Source organism: Chiloscyllium plagiosum, unplaced genomic scaffold, assembly GCF_037043375.1.
Source record: "Chiloscyllium plagiosum isolate Xiang-an unplaced genomic scaffold, Cpla_swu_hap1 HiC_scaffold_23, whole genome shotgun sequence".
NCBI classification, from domain to species: Eukaryota; Metazoa; Chordata; class Chondrichthyes; order Orectolobiformes; family Hemiscylliidae; genus Chiloscyllium; species Chiloscyllium plagiosum.
In genome coordinates, this window is record NW_028270161.1 from 52583178 (window position 1) to 52606879 (window position 23702).

At 43.5% G+C, this 23702-nt stretch overlaps 1 protein-coding gene across 3 annotated transcripts in view; it reads left to right on the forward strand.

The window, feature by feature from the left end:
• Positions 1 to 15080, forward strand: part of slco1c1 (solute carrier organic anion transporter family, member 1C1) — a 139078-nt gene extending 123998 nt beyond the window's left edge. For all 3 annotated transcript variants that reach the window (XM_087999676.1, XM_043713452.2, XM_043713453.2), the window contains exons 14-15: positions 6461 to 6578; positions 14640 to 15080. In XM_087999676.1, coding sequence (XP_087855802.1) covers positions 6461 to 6578; positions 14640 to 14865 — 344 coding nt within the window. In that variant the 3' untranslated portion in view covers positions 14866 to 15080. The remainder of the gene's footprint in view (positions 1 to 6460; positions 6579 to 14639) is intronic.
• The last annotated feature ends 8622 nt before the right edge of the window (positions 15081 to 23702 follow it).

A 23702-nucleotide genomic window follows, 5' to 3' on the forward strand; every position in this document is an offset into this window, starting at 1 on the left:
CTGGGAGTCATTCACCTCAACTCCAGACCCCACAAAGTCTTACGGCATCAAGTCAAAAATGAGAAAGGAAATCTCCTGCTGATTACCAATTACCCCCTAAACTGTGCCCTCTCCCTCCTGAATATGAAGACCTCCATGTTAAATACCACTTGGAGGATGCACTGAGGGTGACAAGGGCACAGAATGTACTCTGGGTGGGGAATTTCAATCACCAAGGGTGGCTTAGCAGCATCAGTTAAACTGGACTGACCAATTCTTAATGGACTATGCAGTCCTTGTGGAGACAAAGTCTTCACATTGAGGATACTCTCCAACATCCTGTATGGCAGTACCAGTGCTAAATGAGTGAGATTTCAAAAGGATTTTACAACTGGAGATGAGGACTATACTCGCAATCCATTCTGTGGGTTGTTGACAGCAGAATTGTACTCAAACACAATCTGTAACCTCAGATTACTAACCCATGGCCCATCATAACACTACTGATACCATCAAGCCAATAAATCAACCCTAGTTCAATAAAGAATGCAGGAAGGCATGCTAAGAGCACACCACGCATGACCTAAAAATGAGATGGCAACCTAATGAAGTTACAACAAAGGACTACCTGCATGCCAAACACTAGAAGCAGCATGTAATAATGGGACAATTGCATTAGATCTATCATGTGCAGGCCTGCCAAGTCCAGTTTTAAATGGAGGTGAGCAATTAGACAATTCACTGGAGAAGAAAGTTCCACGAAAATGTAAAAGCCTAGCATGTCCGTGCAAATGGTAAGGCTGAAGAGATCTCTTCATTCACAAGAATCAAGTGGATAATCCATCTTCCTGAGGTTCCCCAGCATTATAGATGCCAGTTTTGAGCCAATTTATTTCACTCAACATGAGATCATGAAATGGCTGAAGATGTTTGTTGTCAGGCCAAGGGCTCTGACAATGTCTTGGACTCCAGGAATAGCTGCGCCCCCAACCAAGCTAGTGTCGCCCCAATACAGTAATCGCGTCTACCTGGCAATGTGGAAAATGGCCCATGTATCCAAAGAAAGAGAACATCCACAAAAAGCAGGACAAATCCAACAAGCCATTTGATGGAATGGATGTTCACAGTGCTCTGATACAGCATTTACTCAACAATAAACTGCTAACTGATGCTCAGTTTGGTGTCTGCTAGGTCCACTGTGTTCCTGACCTTTTTACAACAGTGGACCATAATTGAGCAGAAAAAGCTGAATTCAAGGTGGAAAATAAGGGTGAATATATCACCGGTAGCATTTGACTGTTATCAAAGAGATAGGGATAGGTTAGCTCAGTTGACTGGACAGCTGGTTTACTGCACAGGGTAACGCCAACAGTGTAGGTTCAGTTCCTGCACCAACTGAGGCTATCATGAAGGACTCTTTCTCAACTTGCCCCTCCCTGAGGTGTGGTGACCTTTAGGTTAAACCACCACCAGTTGTCTCTTTCTAACGAGTAGCCCTATGATCCAGAAGGTGTAACAACTTTATCAAGGAGCTCTAGCAAAACCAGAATCAATATGAATCAGAGGGTAAACTCTCCATTGGTTGGAGTCATACTGAGGACAAAGGAAGACAGTTGTGTTTGTTGGAGATGAATCAGCTAAGCTGCAGGAGTTCCTTAGGGTAGTGTCCTAGATCCAATCATGTTCATTAATGATCTTCCCTCCATCCTAAGGTCAGAATTGGGGATGTCCTCTGATGATTGCGCAATGTTCAACACCACATGTGACTCTTCAGACACTGAAGCAGTCTGTATGTCCACCTGTCGCAAGACCTAAACAATATTCAGGCTTGGATTGATAATTGGCATTGCACAAATGTTGGACAATGATTATCTCCAACAAATGACAATCCAGCCATCACCCCATTACAATGGCATTACCGCTGGTCTAATCCCTACTATCAATATCCCAGAGGTTACCATTGACCAAAACCCAACTGCAGCTACAAGTTCAGATCAGAGGCTAGGAATTCTGCTGTGAGTAACTCACTTCCTGACTCCTCAAAGCCCCTCAATAATTCTTGGGGCTGAAATTGGGAGTGTGATGGAATATTCAGCACTTGCCTGGGTGAATACAGATTTAACAACACTTGAGGGTTCGACACCATCCAGGATAAACCTGGTGTGTACCATTGACATGATGAATTGCAACACTCGCCAAATCTCAAACAGCACATTCCAAACCCTTGGCCTCTACCACGTAAATTTAAAAAAAGCAGTAAACACCTGGGATCACAGCAATTTCTAATTCAAGCCACACCCCATCCTGGCACACAGAACCAAATATTCTCTCCTTCAAAGTCTTGGGGTCAAAATCCTCGAACTCCCTCCCTAACAGCACTGTGGGTACACCTACAGTACATGAATTGCAGTGACTCAAGACAGCAGCTCAGCATCTCCTGAGCTGAAACATCCCACAATTCTTTTTAGCAACTTTAGTTTCAATGCGTTAATGCCATTACCTTTATCATTGTTGTTGTCTCCAATAATACAAAACAACGGAAGGAATTTCTTCATCACAAAGTGAACTAGTCCACTCCCTCATAGTAACTTTGTACAGGTCAGCATCAATGTGCCCTTATATAGAACACGTAATATTGAAACATCCCAAACTGCTTCTCAGGAGTGTTACCAGACAATATTTGACAGTGAAACAAATAAGGAGATATTACAATCAGTGTCCCTGATCAAAGATTACAGCATTTAAGGAGGTAAAGATATTTAGGGAGGGAATTGGGGCCTAGGCAGCTGAATACACAGTCACAAATGGTGGAGTATTTGCAATTGTAGATGTTACACTGTTGACCATGTATCGTTGTATAATATTGCATATATAATAATGATGAATATTAGATTGTCAAAAACTCTCTGCAACTCACTGATGTGTAGAGTTAGGAGCTATAGATAAGTAATGTTTCAGTGTGTGAATAAATCCAAAATCTGAGGAAAGATCGACTTCTGTCTCTTCCTTCAGCAACAGGCTAACAGAAGTTTAACATCGTGCAGGGGACAAAGACTGGTTTACACGCCTACCTCACTTCACTGTCAATACCAGCCACAGCACATATAATGTCTGTGCATCTGCTAATAGGCAGTGAGTGAATATAAGGGGAGGCCTAATGCAAATGCCTATACCTACTTTAACATCCTGGGTTAAGCTGTGGTTCAGTGAGATTGGAATGTGTGTTCTACTTGGTAGTTGCACCTGGCAGTGTTAGATGAATTGGCGTGGGGTTTATAAATTCATAACAGTAGAAAGTTTGCAATGGTTCAACGTGAGGAATCACTGGGTCAACTTGAAAGAATTGCAGCCTGGTTCCATTTGAGAGACAGAGTGAAACTGTTGCCAGAGGTAGCTGAGCAATGTACTTTGCCACGCTGTGTTGACTTCTGTGCAATTATATCCAATAGATATTGGTTAAGAAGTGGGAGAGGTTAGTGAACCTTTTCCATCTTGTGTTCATCACGACAAACACAAGAATGCCAAATTTCAAATAACCACAATAATTTATACTACAGCTGAAAATTTTTCCAAATGGCTTGCAAGATAACTTTGGCCAAGGCACTGCTGTGGTGAAAGCACCCTGGAACTGAAAGCTCCCCCAAGCCTCCCTAATACCACTCTATAAATAGTTGCGATTGTTCAAAATTTGGTATACTTGTGGTTGTCATGATGAGTCCAAAATGAAAAAGCTTCAGCCATGCTCCTTTCAAAGACATTCAACTTTGAAATTGTTCCCAGTAGCCCATAAGGGACTTTCTCTTATATATGTAAGTTGCTCCTTTGTTACTTCATATAGCCATTTCCCATTCCAAATTAAATGCTAACAAAAATAGAAACTGCTGGAAAAGCTCAGCAGGTCTGGCAGCATCTGTGCGGAGAGAAATCAGGATTAACGTTTCGGGTCCAATGACTTTTCCTCAGAGCTGCAGTTCAGAGGAAGGGCCACTGGACTCGAACCGTCAACTCTGATCTCTCTCCACAGATGCTGCCAGACCTGCTGAGCTTTTCCAGCAATTTCTGTTTCTGATTTACAGCATCCAGAGTTCTTTTTTGGTTTTTATTTTCCAAATTAAATGCTTGTGACCTGATGTCTGTACTTTCTAATCAAACTGTTCAGAGATGTTGTTACACACCTCTGGAGCAGGTGGGACTTGAACCCAGACTTCCTGTTTCCACACTGTAGGGATTCTATGATTCGTGGTTCAGAGTTAGGAGCAGTACCACACACACCACAAGACCACTTGTCTGCTTGTGATGGTTACTCATATCACCTGAATTTAGATTCCTTTTAACACGAACGATACACAGTCAACAGTATAGCTCACTGCTGTGTAGAAGCTACAACCCAGGAAATGGCCAGTCAGCTCATGTTGACTTTAAACATATGACTAACAGTAGAATTCTATATACCCATCCATTGCCCATGTATACTTCTTAAGATACTAAACCATCCTGAAGGTTGGAGAACATTATTTATAAACACCATAACATAAGAGCAACCAAGGGGATAATTAAATTTGTGAACTATTCTTATGATCATCCGAGTTGGAGAATAAGAAAGGCATTGTCTAAAATTGACAAGGCTGAATGTTTCCTGTATTCCTCCAGGTGATAAACAAATCAGCTGTTAGGTCAAAAAAATTCAGCCGAGCGAGAAAAGGTTCGAGGCTCCACACACTCGTGCATAATGCATTTAAAATGAGCTTCCAAAAATAGCCCGTGGCAGCACTGCATAGAGATGTATAGACTGTGAAAATCGGAATCTGTGATTGTGAAAATGAAGCTGTTTAAAAGTATGGAGAGGAGGAGGAGTAGGCTACGCAAACCTTCCCCGCCATTCAGTCTGATCATGGCTGATCCCCTATCTCAATGCCATATTCCTGTTCTCTCCTTACTCCCCTTGATGCGTTTAAAATTAAAAAAAACTTAGCAATCATTTTCTTGAATACCATCAGTGATGCAACCTTCACAGCCTTCAGAGGTAGAGAATTCACTGCTTCGGGTGAAGAAATGTTTCCTCATCTCAGTCCAAAATGGCCTCCCCTTCTATCCTGAAATGGGAAAGCTAGGCTTGAGACGACCCAACCAGGGGAAACATCCTCACTGCATCTAGTTTGTCCAGTCCTGTTAAAATTTTATACATTTCAATCAGGTCCCCTCTCATCCTTAGGAACTCTAGTGAATACAGGCCCAATGGAACCAACCTCTCCACATGTAACAGTTCTGCCATTCCTGGTAACTACATAGTGAACTTCTCTTGCGCACTCTGTGACAAGTATATCCTTTCTTAGGTAGGGAAACAAAAGCTACACATAATACTCCATGTGTGGTCTCACTGTGGTCCTGTATAAATGCAGTAAGACATCCCTATCTCTGAACTCAAATCCTTTTGTAATGAAGTCCAGTACACCACATCTTCCTAATTTCTTGCTGCATCTGCCTGTCTATTTTCATTGACTGGTATACTAGAATCCCTTTAGATATCCACACTTCCCAATATGTGACCATTTAAATCATACCTTTATGTTTTTGCAGTGAAGCGTATAACTTCACATTCAGCAACATTATATTGCATCGCTCACGTATTTGCTCACCCACTCAACTTCTTGAAACCTCCTTCCATCTTCCATCAATCCCCCCTAAATTTCCTATTGTCAGCAAATATGGTAATGTTGCATTTGATGCCTTCGTCCAGGTCCTAATAGCTGACCCAAGGACTCCCTCACAGTTCCTGCTACCTCACCGAATGCTCAGTTATAAGGTCTCTCCGACTCCAAAACTTCAATATTTCAACCAATGAACGTACAGACTCTTTTGTAGTGTCAGTCTTGCTTTGCTCAACAAGAACTGACTGCAGGACACTCTTCCTGGACTATTTCACCACGGTGCTGACTGCAGGACACTCTTCCTGGACTGTTTCACCACAGTGCTGACTGCAGGACACTCTTCCTGGACTATTTCACCACGGTGCTGACTGCAGGACCCTCTTCCTGGACTGATTCACCACAGTGCTGACTGCAGGACACTCTTCCTGGACTGATTCACCACGGTGCTGACTGCAGGACACTCTTCCTGGACTGATTCACCACGGTGCTGACTGCAGGACACTCTTCCTGGACTGTTTCACCACGGTGCTGACTGCAGGACACTCTTCCTGGACTGATTCACCATGGTGCTGACTGCAGGACACTCTTCCTGGACTGATTCACCACGGTGCTGACTGCAGGACACTCTTCCTGGACTGTTTCACCACGGTGCTGACTGCAGGACACTCTTCCTGGACTGTGTTACTGTGATGGTTAATGCAGGGCACTTCTTCCCTGACTGCTTCACTACAATGCGGATTGCAGGGCACTTCTTTGTTTGGCATTAGTATGATAATGGTCATGGGATATGACTGGGAATATTGATTGACAATAATCTCCTCTTCCTGTTCCAGCTGGAATTCCTGCTCCTATTTACTTCGGAGCTTTAATTGACAAAACCTGCCTGAAATGGGGAACCAACAGATGCGGGGGACGAGGGGCCTGTAGGATCTACAACTCTGATGCTTTCAGGTAAGAATGGTTCACACCAGCACAGCACTCCTCGGGACAGTCCCTCTCCTCAACCAACTCATATCCCCATCCGAACAGCATCAACGCTCATGCTCTCAGTATTAGAATGGAACGGAATAGAAATTCATTAGTGCACGTACTTTCACATGAAAAATATGGTGAAAGGTTAAAGGTCACCACACCATGGCACCTACACCAATGACAGAAGTCACATATTATAATTTTTTTAAAAAGTTAAATTAAGACAAAGTTCATCACAGTTCAGTTCATGCTTCCTGCGCTCGGGGAAAGCTGATTTATGAACAATCGAAATATGTTGAAGGTGCAGCTGGGATGAGACAACCCGGCCAGGCCAAGACCATCACTCATAGTCGAGACCACCTTGTCCAGAGGAAGAGTGCATCCAGCATAGCCTCTTACCCGGTCATGGATGGAGCTCTTCCGTTTCATTGATCAGAGCCTTCTCAGTCTCAGGTTCACTAAAGAAGTGTGGACTCATAAATGTTTACGGCACAGAAAGGGACCATTCAGCTCAGCATGTCTGAAATAACTCCATGGAAGCTAGTATCCTGTCACCAAGTCACCTTTTTGGTGATCTGTACATAGAACCTGACACTGACACTGACACTGACCCAGCTGGCTCCTGGAGTGAGCTGAACCCCTGATGCTTCTGTTTATTTTTTTTTCTTCTTTTTTGTTTCATTAACCCCCACACTACCACCTAAGTGCGGTAGTGCTTATTATTTTTTTTCCCCAGCACGCATGGTGTGTGTGTGCAGGTGTGAGACACAGTGCAAGAATCTTTATTCAAGTTCCACCACCAGGAAGATAGGAAAACACCCGGGTGGCCAGTGATGCTTCTGTTTATTTTTTTTCTCCAGATTATTTTTTTCTTTTTTTTTCTTTTTTTTTCTTTCTTTTTTTTCTTTTTTTCCCCCACACTACCACCTAAGTGCGGTAGTGCTTATTATATATATTTTTTTTTTCCCAGCACCCATGGTGTGTGTGTGCGCAGGTGTGAGACACAGTGAAAGCCACAAAGTGCACGAATCTTTATTCAATTTCCACCACCAGGAAGATAGGAAAACACCCGGGTGGCCAGTGATGCTTCTGTTTATATCTGTCAGCTAGGGCTCCCTGATTGGGGCTGTTAACCTGGTCCAGTCAGGGAACTCCTGCTGTATGAGGTCCACCTGGTTGACCTGATGTCAATCCCTACATTCCTCCCCCTCAAAGTCCCACTGCTTTTCCTATAGCTTGTCCGCACCAGGTCTGGTTCTGCGTCAGACACAGGAGGAACGTATCTGACCATAACCCGGCCTCCTTGTGCCTGGAGCATCTTGGCTGAAATTAATCTTTTTTAATCTTTTTGTCTCTTTGCCTCCTCTCTTTGCCTCTGCCCTTCTGTGTGTGTGTGTGTGTGTGTGTGTGCGTGTGTGTGTGTGTGTGTGTGTGTGTGTGTGTGTGTCTCACGCTCTACCTCGTCTCAATCTACCGTTCTTGCTCTTCCTCTGCCTATGACCCTCTCTCTCTCTCTCTCTGCCTCTGTGTTTCTCTCTCCACTTTTTCCACTTCTCTAGGCTACTTCTTTTTTATCACAAACCTAACGTTTATGTTACATGATATCCAGGGTTGTCGTGATTTAGTCTCCTTAGTCACACCCTTTCATGTATTTGCCCTGCGCTGTATTTTCTCCTTGAATGCGTTGGACTGCTCTGATACAGTTTGTCTGTAACTAGTTGCTCCCAGTGCACTTGGGCTAAATTATATCTTTCTCCGGTTTCAAACCTCTCCCCTCGATAAATCCTTATCCTTTTCCATAACTCCTGAAAGAAGTGTGATTAGTAAGGCATAATAGAACGTATTTTAGGTCAAAGAGCTTGAAGATAATGATAGAGAAGCTGAGAGCGCAGGTAGCAATGACATCATACTTCCATGTGTCATGACCAAGACTTGGCTGAAAGATGGCCTGGTTTGGTAGCTCAACATTCCTGGTTATAAATATTTAGTGGAGATAGGTGGATACAAGGTGGGTGTTGTCATCATATTGACCAAGGAATCAATCATTGCAGTGAGGATGATCTGTTGGAAGGATTATCAAATGACACCATGTGGGTAAAATGGGTTGGGGTAAATTGGCTGGACAGCTGGTTTGTGATGCAGTGTGAAGCCAACAGTGTGGGTTCTGTTCCTGAGTCATGGTCATGATCTCTTAAAAAGATCCCCTACTGATATGCCTTCCTGGGTTTATTCCAGAACGATGGGTCCAGAACAGCTCCCTCCTTTGTTTCACTTTCTATGTACTGATTAAAAAAGGTATATGCATGTTAAAGAAAATTGTCTCCCACCCTTGGACACAACTCTTCCAATTAATTTTTGATAATTATAAATCCCCTGCTGTCAATACCTTTTATAATTGTTGCACTTCTTTGAAATTTAATTCTCTATCCCTCCCTGAAAGTTCTCTCACCCCTCCCCCTCCACTCCTTCACATTGTACACACCCAACAGTATCTTTGTCCCCTTTTCATGATTTTTCCTTCTAGCCATTATCTCACCATAGTTTTACCAGGTCACAGGGCTGCTGTCTCAGCAGAGAGAGACGACCGAGTGCTGATTTATCCTGAGGGCCACCATATCGCCATCAAGGGGAGAGGAGAGTCCCTCATGGTAACCTCAGCTGAAGATGAGAATTGAACCCATGCTGTTAGGTAGTGAATCAGGCCAGGTGTTAGATTTGGAGGTAGGTGAGCACTTTGGTGATAGTGACCACAATTCAGTTATGTTTACTTTAACGATAGAAAGGGATAGGTATATACCACAGCACAAAAGCTATAGCTGAGGGAAAGGCAATAACAATGTGATTAGGCAAGATTTAGGATGCATAGGATGGGGAAGAAAAGTGCAGGGGATGGGCACTTATTCACTAATGTGGAGCTTATTCAAGGAACAGCTATTGTAGGTCCTTGATAAGAATGTACCGGTCAGACAGGGAGGAAGTGGCCGAGCACAGGAGCCGTGGTTTACTCAGGTAGTTGAATCTCTTGTCAAGAGGAAGAAGAGGGCTTATGTTAGGATGAGATGCGATGGCTCAGTTAGGGTGCTTGAGAATTACAAGTTAGCCAGGAAAGACCTGAAGAGAGAGCGAAGAAGAGCCGGGAGGGGACATGAGAAGTCGTTGGAGGATAGGATTAAGAAAACCTTAAGGCAACTAGCTGCTCCCAGTGCACTTGGCCTAAATTATATCTTTCCCCAGTTTAGAACTTCTACTCCCAATAAATCCTTATCCTTTTCCATAACTCCTGAAAGAAGTGTGATTGGTAAGGCAAACTAGAATATATTTCAGGAATAAAAGAATGACTAGAGTAAGATAAGGGCCAATCAAAGACAGTAGTGGAAAGTTGTGCATGGAGTCAAATAGGGGAAGTGCAAAATGAATACTTTTCGTCAGTATTCACACTAGAAAAAGACAATGTGGTCGAGGAGAATACTGAGATACAAGCTACTAGTCGAGATCCGATTGAGGTGTATAAGGAGAAAGTCTCAGCAATTCTGGATAGTGTAAAAGTAGATAAGTCCCCTGGCTGGATGGGATTTATCCGAGGATTCTCTGGGAAGCCAGGGAGGAGATTGCCGAGTCTTTGGCTTTGATCCTTATGTCGTCATTGTCTACAGGAATTGTGCCAGAAGACTGGAGGATAGCAAAATTTGTTCCTTTATTCAAGAAGGGGAGTAGAGACAACCTTGGAAATTATAGATCCGTGAGCCTTACTTTGGTTGTGGGTAAAGTGTTGGAAAGGGTTGTAAGAGATAGGATTTATAATCATCTAGAAAGGAATAAGTTGATTAGGGATAGTCAACATGGTTTTATGAAGGGTAGGTCGTGCCTCACAAACCTTATTGAGTTCTTTGGGAAGGTGACCAAACAGGTGGATGAGGGTAAAGCTGTTGATGTGGTGGATATGGATTTCAGTAAGGCGTTTGATAAGATTCCCCACGGTAGGCTATTGCACAAAATATGGAGTTTTGGGATTGAGGGTGATCTAGCAGTTTGGATCAGAAGTTGGCTAGTTGAAACAAGACAGAGGGTGGTGGTTGATTGGAAATATTCATCCTGGAGTTCAGTTACTAGTGGGGTACTGCAAGGATCTGTTTTGGGTCCACTGCTGTTTGTCATTTTTATAAATGACCTGGGTGAGAGCATAGAAGGATGGGTTAGTAAATTTGCAGATGACACTAAAGCCGGGAGAGTTGTGTATAGTGACAAAGGATGTTGTAGTTTATAGAAAGACATAGATAAGCTGCAGAGCTGGACTGAGAGGTGGCAAATGGAATTTAATGCAGATAAGTGTGAGGTGATTCACTTTGGAAGGAGTAATAGAAATGCAGAGTACTGGGTTATTGGTAAGATTCTTGGTACTGCAGATGAGCAGAGAGATCTCAGTGTCCAGGTACAGAGATCCTTGAAAGTTGCCACCCACTTTGATAGGGTTGGTAAGAAGGCATATGTTAGCGTTTATTGGTAGCCCTCTTAAGTTTCAGAATCATGAGAGCGTGCTGCAGCTGTATTAAACTCTGTTGCAGCCACATTTAGAGTATTGTGTACAGTTCTGGTCCCTGCATTATATGAAGAATGTGGAAGCATTGAAAAGGGTGCAGAGGAGCTTTACTAGGATGTTGCCTGGTATGGAGGCAAGGTCTTATGAGGAAAGACTGAGGGACTTGAGGCTGTTTTTGTTAGAGAGAAGAAGGTTGAGAGGCCACTTAATGAGACCTATAAGATAATCAGAGGGTTAGATAGGTGGACAGTGAAAGCCTTTTTCCTTGGATGGGGACATAGCTTTAAGTTGAGGTGTGACAGGTGTAGGACAGATGTCAGAGGTAGTTTATTTACTCAGAGTAGAAGGGGCATGGAACACACTGCCTGCAACTTTAAGGGCATTTAAATGGTCATTGGAGAGAATGGATATGGATGAGAATGGAATAGTGTAGGTTAGATGGGCTTCAGATTGGTACCACGGGTCGGTGCAACATCGAGGATTGAAGGATCTATCCTGCGCTGTAATGTTCTATGACACTTCTCCCTCTCTCCCCACCTCCACCTCACTGAGCAATTGGACTGTTCACAAGTGCTAGTGCCCATCCACAGAGGGACCATCAATCTCATTCTTTCCTGGGCCAAAAATTGGTTTGCAAGTTAAATGGGGGATTCCCTCACTACCTGCCTGGTCCTCCTCCTCCTGTCAATCAATTACCCATTTTCCCCATCTCTCTGCAGTTTCTTAAATTATGGGGTGACCACATTTTGAAATGTGCTGTCCACAAACCTCACTGCCTCATGAACCTATGATAGTGTCCCCAACTGCCACTCACACTCCAAACCCTAGAGCTTCAGTTGTTTGAGTCAGAGACACCCCTTGTATCCAGACTGGCAAGAGGCTCTAGGAGTTTCCCCTAGAGGGCAGCATGTACAATTCATACACCTGAGTACCTCAGACATACAGTAACAGTGTGGACCTTCCCTTTAGTCGTGGGTCATAGAACATAGGAAAGAGACCCTCACTTGGTCCATATCCCTCCAAACCTGTCATATACTTATTCAAATATCTTTTAAACATTTATAACTGGAATCACATCCACCACTTACTCTGAAAATCCACTCCACACTGTGTTAAAAAAGTTGCCCCTTATGACCTGTCTAAATCTTTCTCCTCTCATCTTAAAAATATGCCCCCTTGTTTTGATCTCCCCCACCCTCAGGAAAAAACCCTTGCTATTCACCTTATGTATGCCCCTCATGACTTTATAAACTTCAACTTACTATTATTTAATATAGATTCAAGTGTTTTGCTGTTGTTCATGTGAGTCAAGCAACCAGAATTCCCCAGCTCGATCAAGAAAGTTAGTTTTGAAATTCTGAAATCTGAAAGCACAAGGTGCTTTAATGCCATGTGGTCCAGTTGGTTTTATTCTTCAGCTTTCTGTAACATGGGGAGGTGATTGCCCTGTTAGTCCAAAGATCCAGCTAGTATTCGGTGGGCGTGGGTTCAAATCCTGCTACGGCAAAAGGTGGATTTTGAATTTGATGGAATTAAGAGTCTAATGCGGGCCATGAAGCCATGGTTGAATTGTCAGGAAATCTCCATCTGGTAACTGAAAGCTTTTTAAGAAGGAAACCTGCCATCTTTACCCAGTCTGACTTATATGGAACTCCAGACTCATAGCAAACTGGTTGACTTTTAAACCGCCCTCTGGGCAATAAATGTAACAACACCCACATCCTGTAAATGAGTAACAAAAACTACAGTATGCCTGAGAAACTTGCTATGTTGTTGTAGCCACCATGTATCTTTATCTTTATTCATTTGTCTACTCATGGGACCTGAGTGTCACTGGCTGTCTGGCCAGCATCAATAGCCTGTCCCGAGTTGCCCTTGAGAAGGTAGTGGTGAGCTGCATTCTTGAACCACTGCAATCCACTTTTTGTAGGTAGATCCACAATGCTATTATAGAGGAAATTCCAGAATTTTGATCCAGCGACAGGGATGGTGAATGGATTGAAGGGGAGCTTGCAGTTGGTGGTGTTCCCATGTATCTGCTGCCCATGTCCTTCTAGATGGAAGCGGTCATGGGTTTGGAAGGTGCTGCCTAAGGAGCTTTGAATTTTTGCAGTGCATCTTGTAGATCATACACACTGCTACTAAGCATCGGTGATCAAGGGAGTGGATGCTTGTGGATGTGGTGCCAGTTAAGTGGGCTGCTTTCTCCTGGACGGAATTAAGTTTCTTGAGCATTGTTGGAGCTGCACTTATCCAGTCTGGTGGAGTATATTCTATCACTCTCCAGACTTATGCCTTGTGTGTGATAGACTGGCTTTGAGGAGTCAGGAGATGGGTTACTCACCACAGTATTCCTAGTTCTCTGACCACCTTGTGCCAAGTCCAGTTGAGTTCCTTGTCAATGACAACTCCCTGGATGTTGATAGTGGGGAATAGAGTGATGGTAAAACCTTTGAATGTCAAGGTCCAGTGGTTAAATAGTCTCTTATTGGAGATGATCATTGCATTTGTGTAGTGCAGTGTTACTTGACACTTGTCAGCTCAAGCCTGGATATTGTCCTTGACTTGTTGAATTGTAATATGGACTGCTTCAGTTTCTGAGCTCCAAAAGCTAGTGCTTCCAAATAAACCTGTTGGACTATAACCTGGTGTTGTGTGATTTTTAACTTTGAAACAGGTGGGTTTTTACGAGAATCCAACTTTTCATTATTTGGATTAATGGGACTAGCATTTTATTCCAAATTATTGATTAAATTCACATTCCCTCAACTGTCGTGGTGTTATTTGAAATTGCAACTCTCGCATATTAATGCAGGCCTCTGTATCCAATAGTCCAAGAACATTATCGCCCTGCCATCAGTCAGATTTATACAGCACAGAAACAGACCCTTCAGTTCAACTTGTCCAGGCCAACCAGATATCCTGAACTGATCTAGTCCCATTTGCCAACATTTGGCCCATATCCTTCTAAACCCTTCCTGTTTATGAACCTGTCCAGATGCCTTTCAGGTGTTGTAACTGTACCAGCCTCCACCACTTCCTCCAGCAGCTCATTCTGTACACTCACCACCCTGTGCATGAAAAAGCTGCCCCTCAGATCCCTTTCAATCTTTCCCCTCTCACTTTAAACCTATTCCCTCTAGTTTTGGACTCACCTACCCTGGGGGATAAAAACCTTGGCTATTCACCCTGTCCTTGCCCCTCATGATTTTATACACTTCCGTAAGGTCACCTCTCAGCCTCCGACACTCCAGGGAAAAAATGCCCCAGCCTGTTCAGGCTTTTCCTCTAGCTCAAACCCTTTTTTAGGTTTACACAACCACCAGCCATCTCTGTGTGTTTACAGATACTGGTAATAATGAATGATGTTGGATTCTAAATAACGTTACTTTTTTACAGATTTAGCACCCTGCTCACACCCAAATCCACCTTCCTAGAGGAGTTAAGATTCTGTCTCTAAGCGATTTAATGCCTTGTTTCATACTGTCCCATTCTATATATAGGCATATCTTCCTGGGCCTACAAGTGTCAATGCGTGGAGCTGGCCTGCTGGTGTTTTTTATTATCTTTGCACTATTGAAGAAACGTTTTCCAGCTCACTTCGCTAACCCAGAGACTAACTGTGGCACCGAAATGATGTCCGAACAGGATAAGGACCAAAAGTCTGACAATGGAGACCTCACAGTCAAAACAGCCAACAGTGACCCAGACAAAGAATCAAATGTTTGAGAAAGAACTTTATTAACAACTATAAAGAGAAAATTTGAGTACATTAAATTTTTGAGTCAAACGTTTTGAGAAAGCAAAAGTTTTTATTTTTTTTTAATTAAAATCTAAGAACCATGATTTTGGAAAAGAATTTGCCCAGATTTGTATTAAACTATCAACAATCTGTGCTTTTAAATAAATGTCTGAAGAGGGAATAAAGTTGTTTGAGAGATCAAGTATTTTTCACAGTGACATTTCTCCATGAATTATTGTGTGTGACACAAACACTTTGTTTTTAAAACTGAGACCAGACTAGAATTTGGGATCTTGCCTTTTGTCAATAGTACAAAACTGGTGCTCAACTAGTAATCAGCTCCTTTTGTACCATAGATGGATTTACTTGCTATTCAAAATGTGGCATGATCTAAATTGTCTCACAGATTCACCCAGTGTTTGCAAGCCACTGGACTCGGGTATTTGGGTGAATGTAAATTGTGCCTTTTGCATGTTTTTACTGAGCATTGGAGTTCATGCAAACATTGCCTTATTAGGCTTCACAATATTTGATATATTTGGGGTCAGAGTATTTCTGTAGGTCAACTTCATCTTGTTCATCCATGTTTTCTGTCAGTTGAATCTTAGTTACTTTTACATGGCCACTAGAAATGCAAGTAGGCAGGTCATTTAATTGGAAAGTTCTACTTTTTGATCATCAGCTTTGCAGACAAGTCTCACCATTTATGACAACACTTATACCAGAACACAGTAACAGTTAGCTCCTGCCTCAATTGCCAGAAGAATGGAGAAGGTTGGATGATGATGTGAAAAGGGGAAGTTGCCTTGGTCCCAAAGGACTGTAGGCTACTGTCTCATTAGAGAGAGATGACTGATGGACCATGATAGCTGCTTTAGGTTGGTCATTCAAATTACTTTATCTTTGCATTGTTATTAATTTGTTAAATTTAAAAGATTCAGTGAAAATTTTTTTTGGGTGATGTGGTGGCTCAGGGGTTAGCACTGCTGCTTCGCAGTGCCAGGGACCGGGGTTTGATTCCACCCTCGGCTAACTCTCTGTGTGGAGTTTACATGTTCTCTCTGTGTCTGCGTGGATTTCCTATGGGGGGTCCTGGTTTCTTTCCATGGTCCAAAGGTGTGCAAGTCAGGTGGATTTGCCATGCTAAATTGCCCATACTGTCCAGGGATGTGCAGGCTGGATGCATTAGCCATGAGAAAATGCAGGCTTATGGGGATAGAGTAGGGGGTGTGGGTCTGGGTAGGATGCTCTTCGGATATTCTGTATGGCCTCAATGGGCCGAATGGCCTGCTTCCACACTGTGGGGATTCTATGATTAATTGGAATCCACTTTAAACATGGTTTAACCATGTCTACTAAATTGTTTCATGTAGTTTAGGAACATAATCACAGGTGGTGATATCAGGAAGCAGATCAAAGAAATGTTGGAAATTATTGTCCTGAGCCTGGTATCTGTTCAGTTTGAATGGAGGACTGGGAATAAGGGATGGCAACCATTGTAGTGAGATGTCAATGGTAATGTGCAATGCCATTAAACATAATTATCTTCTAATCATCTAGTAAGGATTAAAATTAAGCAAGTAACTTTTCTGTGAAATAAGAGTACACTTATATATTAACACAGAATTCCAATTCAGCAACAGGCCATTCAGTTCAGCTGGTCTCTAATGGTGTTTATGCTCCACATGAACTTCCTCCTTCTGTCCAACACTATCAACATAACATAGATTCATTGAGTTTTACTGTATTGAAACAGACCCTTCACTCTATCTTGTCCATGCTGACCAAATCAATCTAGTCCCATTTGCCTACATTTGGTGCCTATCTCTCCAAACGCTTCCTATTTATATACCTATCCAGATGCCTTTTAAATGTTGTAATTATACCAGCCTCCACCATTTCCTCTGGCAGCTCATTCCATACACGCACTAAAAACTGCTCCTTAGGTTCCGTTTAAATTTTGCCCCTCTTACCTTCAGCCTATGCCCTCTAGTTTTGGACTCTCCTATCCTGGGGAAAAGACCTCGACTATTCACCCTATCCATGTCAGTCATGATTTTACAAACCTCTAAAGAATCAGAACTTCCCCCAATTTCTATCTTTCTCACAATCAGTCGCAACAAATTAATTCTTTATTTTCCTATTTTTACCATGTAGCTGCTATACATTAGTTAACCTTTGCAAATTGGATTCCAAATGGACAGCAAGTCCAGTGTGGTCAATCTTACACTTTTCTGGCTAAGCAGGAACTGTGTCAAGTTTCGAGAATGATGCTCACTGTGATGCGGAGCGAGTTTTCTCGTTTTTTTTTTTTCTCCTTACACTCACAATAGGCAAACACTCAAGTGGCCAGTGACAAACACTGCCCTTCACATCAAGGGACACAAAACTCCCCTTTTTTTTCTATGAATCTTTATTTTTTTTTCTTTTTCTTTTTCTTTTTAGCACCCATGGTGTGTGTGTGCAGGTGGGAGACACAGTGAAAGACACAAAGTGCACCAATCTTTATTCAAATTCCACCACCAGGAAGACAGGAAAACACCCGGGTGGCCAGTGACAAACACTGCCCTTCACATCAAAGGACAGTGCTGTGTGATCAAAACAGTGAAGGGGAGGGTAGGGACTAAATCAAAATAGAGTTGGAGGGAGAAAAGTTTTCTCGTTTTATGTTATCAAACGTGCCATGTTAATTGGTGCTTGAATCCTCCCAGTGAGTATCCTGTCTGATATCCACCCCATATTGCCATTCTATTCCCAGCAACACACCAACCACCAGAAATCCCAGAATGCCAGGTTTAAAAAGCTACTTTGCACCCAGCCAAGCACTGTCACTGTCTTTTACAATTCCTGCTATTTGGCTCCGTTCATTCTTACTTTGCGGGTACGGGCGTGCTGAACCTTTGAAGAATGAGGGTGACCTCATTGAAATGTACAAGATCCTTAGATGGCGTGAGAGAGCAGATGCAGAAAGGTTGCCTCAGCTTGTGAGAGAGTCTAGGACCAGACATAATCTCAGAATAAGGGGGTCATACATTTAAGATTGTCACAAAGAGGATTTTTTTCTCTAACCCCTTTCTGCCAGCATTCTATTTAGATTAGATTACCTACAGTGTGGAAACAGGCCCTTCGGCCCAACAAGTCCACAACTGACCCTCCGAAGAGCAACCCACCCCAACCCGTTTCCCTCTGACTAATGCACCTAACACTATGGGCAATTTAGCTTGGCCAATCCACCTAACCTGCACAACTTTGGACTGTGGAAGGAAACCGGAGCATCTGCAGGAAACCATGCAGACACGGGGAGAATGTGCAAGCTCCATACAGACAGTTGCCCAAGGCTGGAATCAAACCCAAGTCCCGGGCGCTATGAGGCTGCAGTGCTAACCATTGAGCCACCGTGCGGCCTCATAAATACAGCAGCAAAGAAGCTGCCATACACCACCTTTATCACTATGTCATTCTTTATTGCTTCACCCAGCAGGGTTTTTTTTCTTTCTTTTTCAGTCCAGCAAGAATCTTTTTCTTTATAATTCTGTAGATCTTTCAAAATTCATTTCAGTTTTCTACAAAGAGCCCTGCATTCCTCTTGACCCTCCTGATGATGCAATACCTAAAAAGCGAGGAACCGGGTTACAGATTTCTCAAGGAATCAGATAAAGCAGTGCAGAAAGATGAAAAATAGCAAAAATCGGTAGGTTTGCCAAGCTGCTCATTTGTTTTTCCAAGGAAGAATTGAACAGTGTTGACTACTGAATTTGACCATTTAAATATTCTTCACTGCGTGACAGAAAATAAGAGTCCTTTTGCTTTCATCCTCCCTACCATGGAACAACACAAGAGTACTGCCAATGCTTTGACCATCACATGACAGAGCAGGGTCCTACCCTGTTTATGTCAGAGAAGCCAACTTTAATGGTAATAGGCAAGAACTTTCAAAAGTTGATTGAGGCAAATATTTGCAGGTAAAGGATTGGCTGGAAAATGGGAAGCCTTCAAAAATGAGATACCAAGAGTCCAGAGGGAGTATGTTTTTGTTAGGGTGAAAGGCAAGGCTGGTAGGTGTAGAGAATGTTGGATGACTAGCGAAATTAAGATTTTGGTCAAGAAAAGGAGGGAAGTTTCTGCCAAGTATAGACAGCAGAGATTGAATGAATCCTTGGAAGAGTATAAAGGCAGTAGGAGTATACTTAAGAGGGAAATCAGGAGGGCAAACAGGGGACATGAGATAGCTTGGGCAAATGGAGTTAAGGAGACTCCTAGGGTTTTTATAAATGTCTTAAGGACAAAGGGTAATAGGGAGAAACAGGATCCCTCAACGATCAGCACGGCAGCCTATGTAGGAGGAGGAGGAGATGTGGGAGATACTAAATGAGTATTTTTCATCCGTATTTACTGTGGAGAAGGACATGGAAGATACAGAATGTAGGGAAATAGATGGTGACTTCTTGAAAAATGTCCCTATTACAGAGGAGGTCGTGCTGGATGTCTTAAAAGGTGGATAAATCCCCAGGACCTGATCAGGTGTACTCTAGAACTCTGTGGGAAGCTAGGGAAGTGATTGCTCGGCCCCTTGCTGAGATATTTGTATCGTTGATAGTCACAGGTGAGGTGCCAGAAGACTGGAGGTTGGCTAAAGTGGTGCCACTGTTTAAGAAGGGTGGTAAGGAAAAGCCAGGGAAAAGAAGACTGGTGAGCCTGACATCAGTTGTGGGCAAGTTGTCAGAGGGAATCCTGAGGGATAGGATTTACACACATTGGGAAAGGCAAAGACTACTTAGGGATAGTCAACACAGCTTTGTACTTCAGAGATCATGTCTAACTAATTTGATAGAGTTTTTTGAAAAAGTAATGAAGAAGATTGATGAGGTCAGAGCGGTTGTTGTGATCTATATGGACTTCAGTAAGGTGTTGACAAGGTTCCTCATGGTAGACTGGTTGGCAAGGTTGGAACACATGGGATACAGGGAAAACTAGCCATTTGGATATGAACTAGGTCAAAGATAGAAGACAGAGGCTGATGGTGGAGGGTTGGCCTTTCAGACTGGAGGCCTGTGACCAGTGGAAGGTGAAAGTGAGGACTGCAGATGTTGGAGATCAGAGTCAAAATATGTGGTTCTAGAAAGGAACAACCAGTCAGGCAGCATCAGAAGAGCAGGAGAGTCAATGTTTTGAGCATAAGCTCTTCACCCATTCCTGATGACCAGCCTGACCAGCTGTGCTTTTCCAGCACCACACTTTTTGCTTGTGACCAGCAGTGTGCCACAAGGATCGGTGCTGGGTCCACTTCTTTTCATCATTTATATAATTGATTTGGATGTGAATATAGGAGGTATAGTTAGCAAATTTGCAGATGATACCAAAATTGGAGGTATAGTGGACAGCGAAGAAGTACAATGGGATCTTGATCAGACCAGCCAATGGGCTGAGGAGTGGCCGATGGAGTTTAATTGAGATTAGTGTGAGGTGTTGCATTTTGGAAAGGCAATTCAGGGCAGGACTTATACACTTAATGGTAAGGTCTTAGTGAGTGTTGCTGAACAAAGAGACCTTGGAGTGCAGGTTCATAGCTCCTTGAAAGTAGAGTTGCAGGTAGATAGGATAGTGAAGAAGGCGTTTAGTATGCTTCCCTTTGTTGGTCAGAGTACTGAGTATAGGAGTTGGGAGATCATGTTGCAGCTGTACAGGACATTGGTTAGGCCACTTCTGGAACATTGTGTGCAATTCTGGTCTCCTTCCTACCAGAAGGATGTTGTGAAACTTGAAAGGGTTCAGAAAAGATTTACAAGGATGTTGGCAGGGTTGGAGGGTTTGAGCCTCTAAGAAGAGGCTCAAGAGGCTGGGGCTGTTTTCCCTGGAGCATCGGAGGCTGAAGGGTGACCTCACAGAGGTTTATAAAATTATGAGTGACATGGAGTCCAGACCTCAAGGGCACAGATTTAGAGTGAGAGGAGAAAGATATAAAAGAGACCTAAGGGGCGACTTTTCCATGCAGAGGGTGGTGCACATATGGAATGAGCTGCCAGAGAAAGTGGTGGAGGCTGGTACAATTGCAGCATTTAAAAGGCATTTGGATGGGTATGCGAATAGGAAGGATTTGGAGGGATATGGGCCGGCTGCTGGCAGGTGGGACTAGATTGGGTTGGGATATCTGGTCGGCATGGACAGGTTGGACCGAAGGGTCTGTTTCCATGCTGTACAACTCTATGACACTATGACTGTCAGAGAGTGATAAATCAGAGGAAGTCCTTACAGCAGAAGGCTGTCGAGGCTAGGCCATTTATTGTTTTCAAAGCTGAGATGGACTCCTCTTTAATCAGTAAAGGAATCAAAGGATCTAGGGATATGGCAGGAAAATGGGTTTGAGGATTATCAGATCAACCATGATCTCATTAAAGAGTCGAGCAGACTAGATGGGCTGAATGGTCTACTTATGGTCTTATGGCTAGTGCATGGGCAGGACCTTCCTTCTCCCCCAGAACCAGCCGTGGCAATGACAATAGACCATGCCAGCCTGGCCCAAGGCTTTGTTTCAAGTTACAGCAGTGTCAGCTCTCTGTAGGAATGGCCAGCACTGTAGCAAGGTGGTCAATGCCCATCTCCACTCTGCCAGCATACATCCCATCATCTTCTCACTGCTCCCTCATATTCACTCTATCTCTGCAACTGTGCCCATCTCCCATCAAGGATAATGCTCTACCACTCTCACTGATGGTGCAATCACCTTCAATACCACTAATCCTGCACTAATTAATATCGGAGATTGCCTTTCAATTATTGAACTGGGAACACTTTTGCTAGATTGAGCGTGGCTACCAGCGGTGGTGAGCTTCCTGCCTCTAGCAAGGCATGGCAAGGAAGCAGCGGCACGGTGGCTCAGTGGTTAGCATTGCTGCCTCACAGCACCAGGGTCCCAGGTTAGATTCCAGCCTCAGGCGACTGACTATGTGGAGTTTGCACATTCTCCCTGTGTCTGCGTGGGTTTCCTCCGGGTGCTCCGGTTTCCTCCCACAGCCCAAAGATGTGCAGGTCAGGTGGATTGGCCATGCTAAATTGCCCATAGTGTTAGGTGCATTAGTCAGAGGGAAATGGGTCTGGGTGGGTTACTCTTCGGAGGGTCGGTGCGGACTGGTTGGGCCAAAGGGCCTGTTTCCACACCGTAGGGAATCTAATCTAATATGAGCCATCTAGCTGCTGGGGCAAAGCTGAAAAAGGCAAGGCAAGGGTGTGGTAACCATCCAAGTAGGCTCCAGCTGAGAGGACTTTGACAGTGACCTAAGAGCCCGGAGAGACAACCAGGTCCAGTCTGTGAGCGGCATAGGTGTCTTTGAACTTACACGATCTGTTCAGAAAAGTTCAAGTACACAGGAGTTCACCAGAACAAGTGAATACACAAATCCCGAACATTGTGCAATTTACCGTTTGTTCTTTCATTTCAAAACAGATGCTTCACTTTCTGCACAAAGGTTAAAGGAACAACAAATGCAGTTACCGGCATAAGCTGTATTGGGCAAGGAGAAATGTGGAGGTGTGTTTAGCCAATTTAAAATTGATGTCTAATTTCGCTTAAAGCTAGGCAACGTTTTCCGCCATTTCTTGTCCATTTGCCTCTCTTTACCTCTCTCCCAGGATTGACAAAAGCACCAGTTTGTGCCTTTGATAAATCAAAGCTCAGCTCATTGCTCTTAATGTCCTTCTTCACACTCTATAACCCAATGGCCGGTATCTCGAATGTTTGGCACACAAAAGACCAAATCTGACCTCATAACCAAAATGCCAAATTTGTCAAGCATCTGGAAAACTGTCCCCTCACCTTCTGCCAATTGCCTGAAATCTGTGTCGTCCTCTGCCACTAGATGTCATTTCTCCTCAGTCACCCACACAAACCTTTAATCACTTTGAAAACCTCCAATAAAACACCATCGCGCACCCCCCACCCCAACACCAACAGCATATTCTCTGCTCTTAAAGGAACAGCTTCAGCCGAGTGAAACTTTCCCAGTTGCTGAAGTTCCTCATCGCTGATACCATTGTGGTAGATCTCTCAGGCATCTTTTCCAAGGCCTTGCTGTTCTTCCTGTAATGTGATTATCAGAACCGAATATGATACTCCAGCTGGGACCAAACTCCAATTCCATTTGGCAAAACATCCTCGCATGGGCAAGCATTCTAACTGACTAATAGGAGAGCAGGCTTGGCTAGGCTAAATCTCCCCAAAAATTGAAAAGTTCCAATCAATTGAACAGATAGTAACGTGTGGAAACTCATTTAAATCTATAACAAGGTAAGTCATTCCAAATTCAACTCACATTTTGCAATGTAGGGGTCTGGGTGGGTTTGCGCTTCGGCGTGGACTTGTTGGGCCGGAGGGCCTGTTTCCACACTGTAAGTAATCTAATCTAATCTAATCTAATCTAATTTTGGCTTTCACAGCCAACTTTCTTGTCATCCGCAAAATGCCCAGAATGTGTAGGACAGGAGCCCAATGTAGAAATATAGAAAATGGGTGCAGGAATAGGCCATTCAGCCCTTCAAGGTTGCTTTGCTGTTCTATAGGATCATGGCTGATTAAACCTTCTATCCATAGCCCTCAGTTCCCATTATTATATCCAACACTTTCTTGAAAGCAGGGATTAGATTTCCTACAGTATGGAAACCAGGCATTTGGCCCAACAAATCCACACTGACCCTCCAAAGAGTAACCCACCCAGACCCACTCCCCTACCCTACTTTTACCCCTGACTAATGCACCTAACACTACAGTCAATTTAACATGGCCAATTCACCTGACCTGCACATGTTTGGATTGTGAGAGGTAACTTGAGCA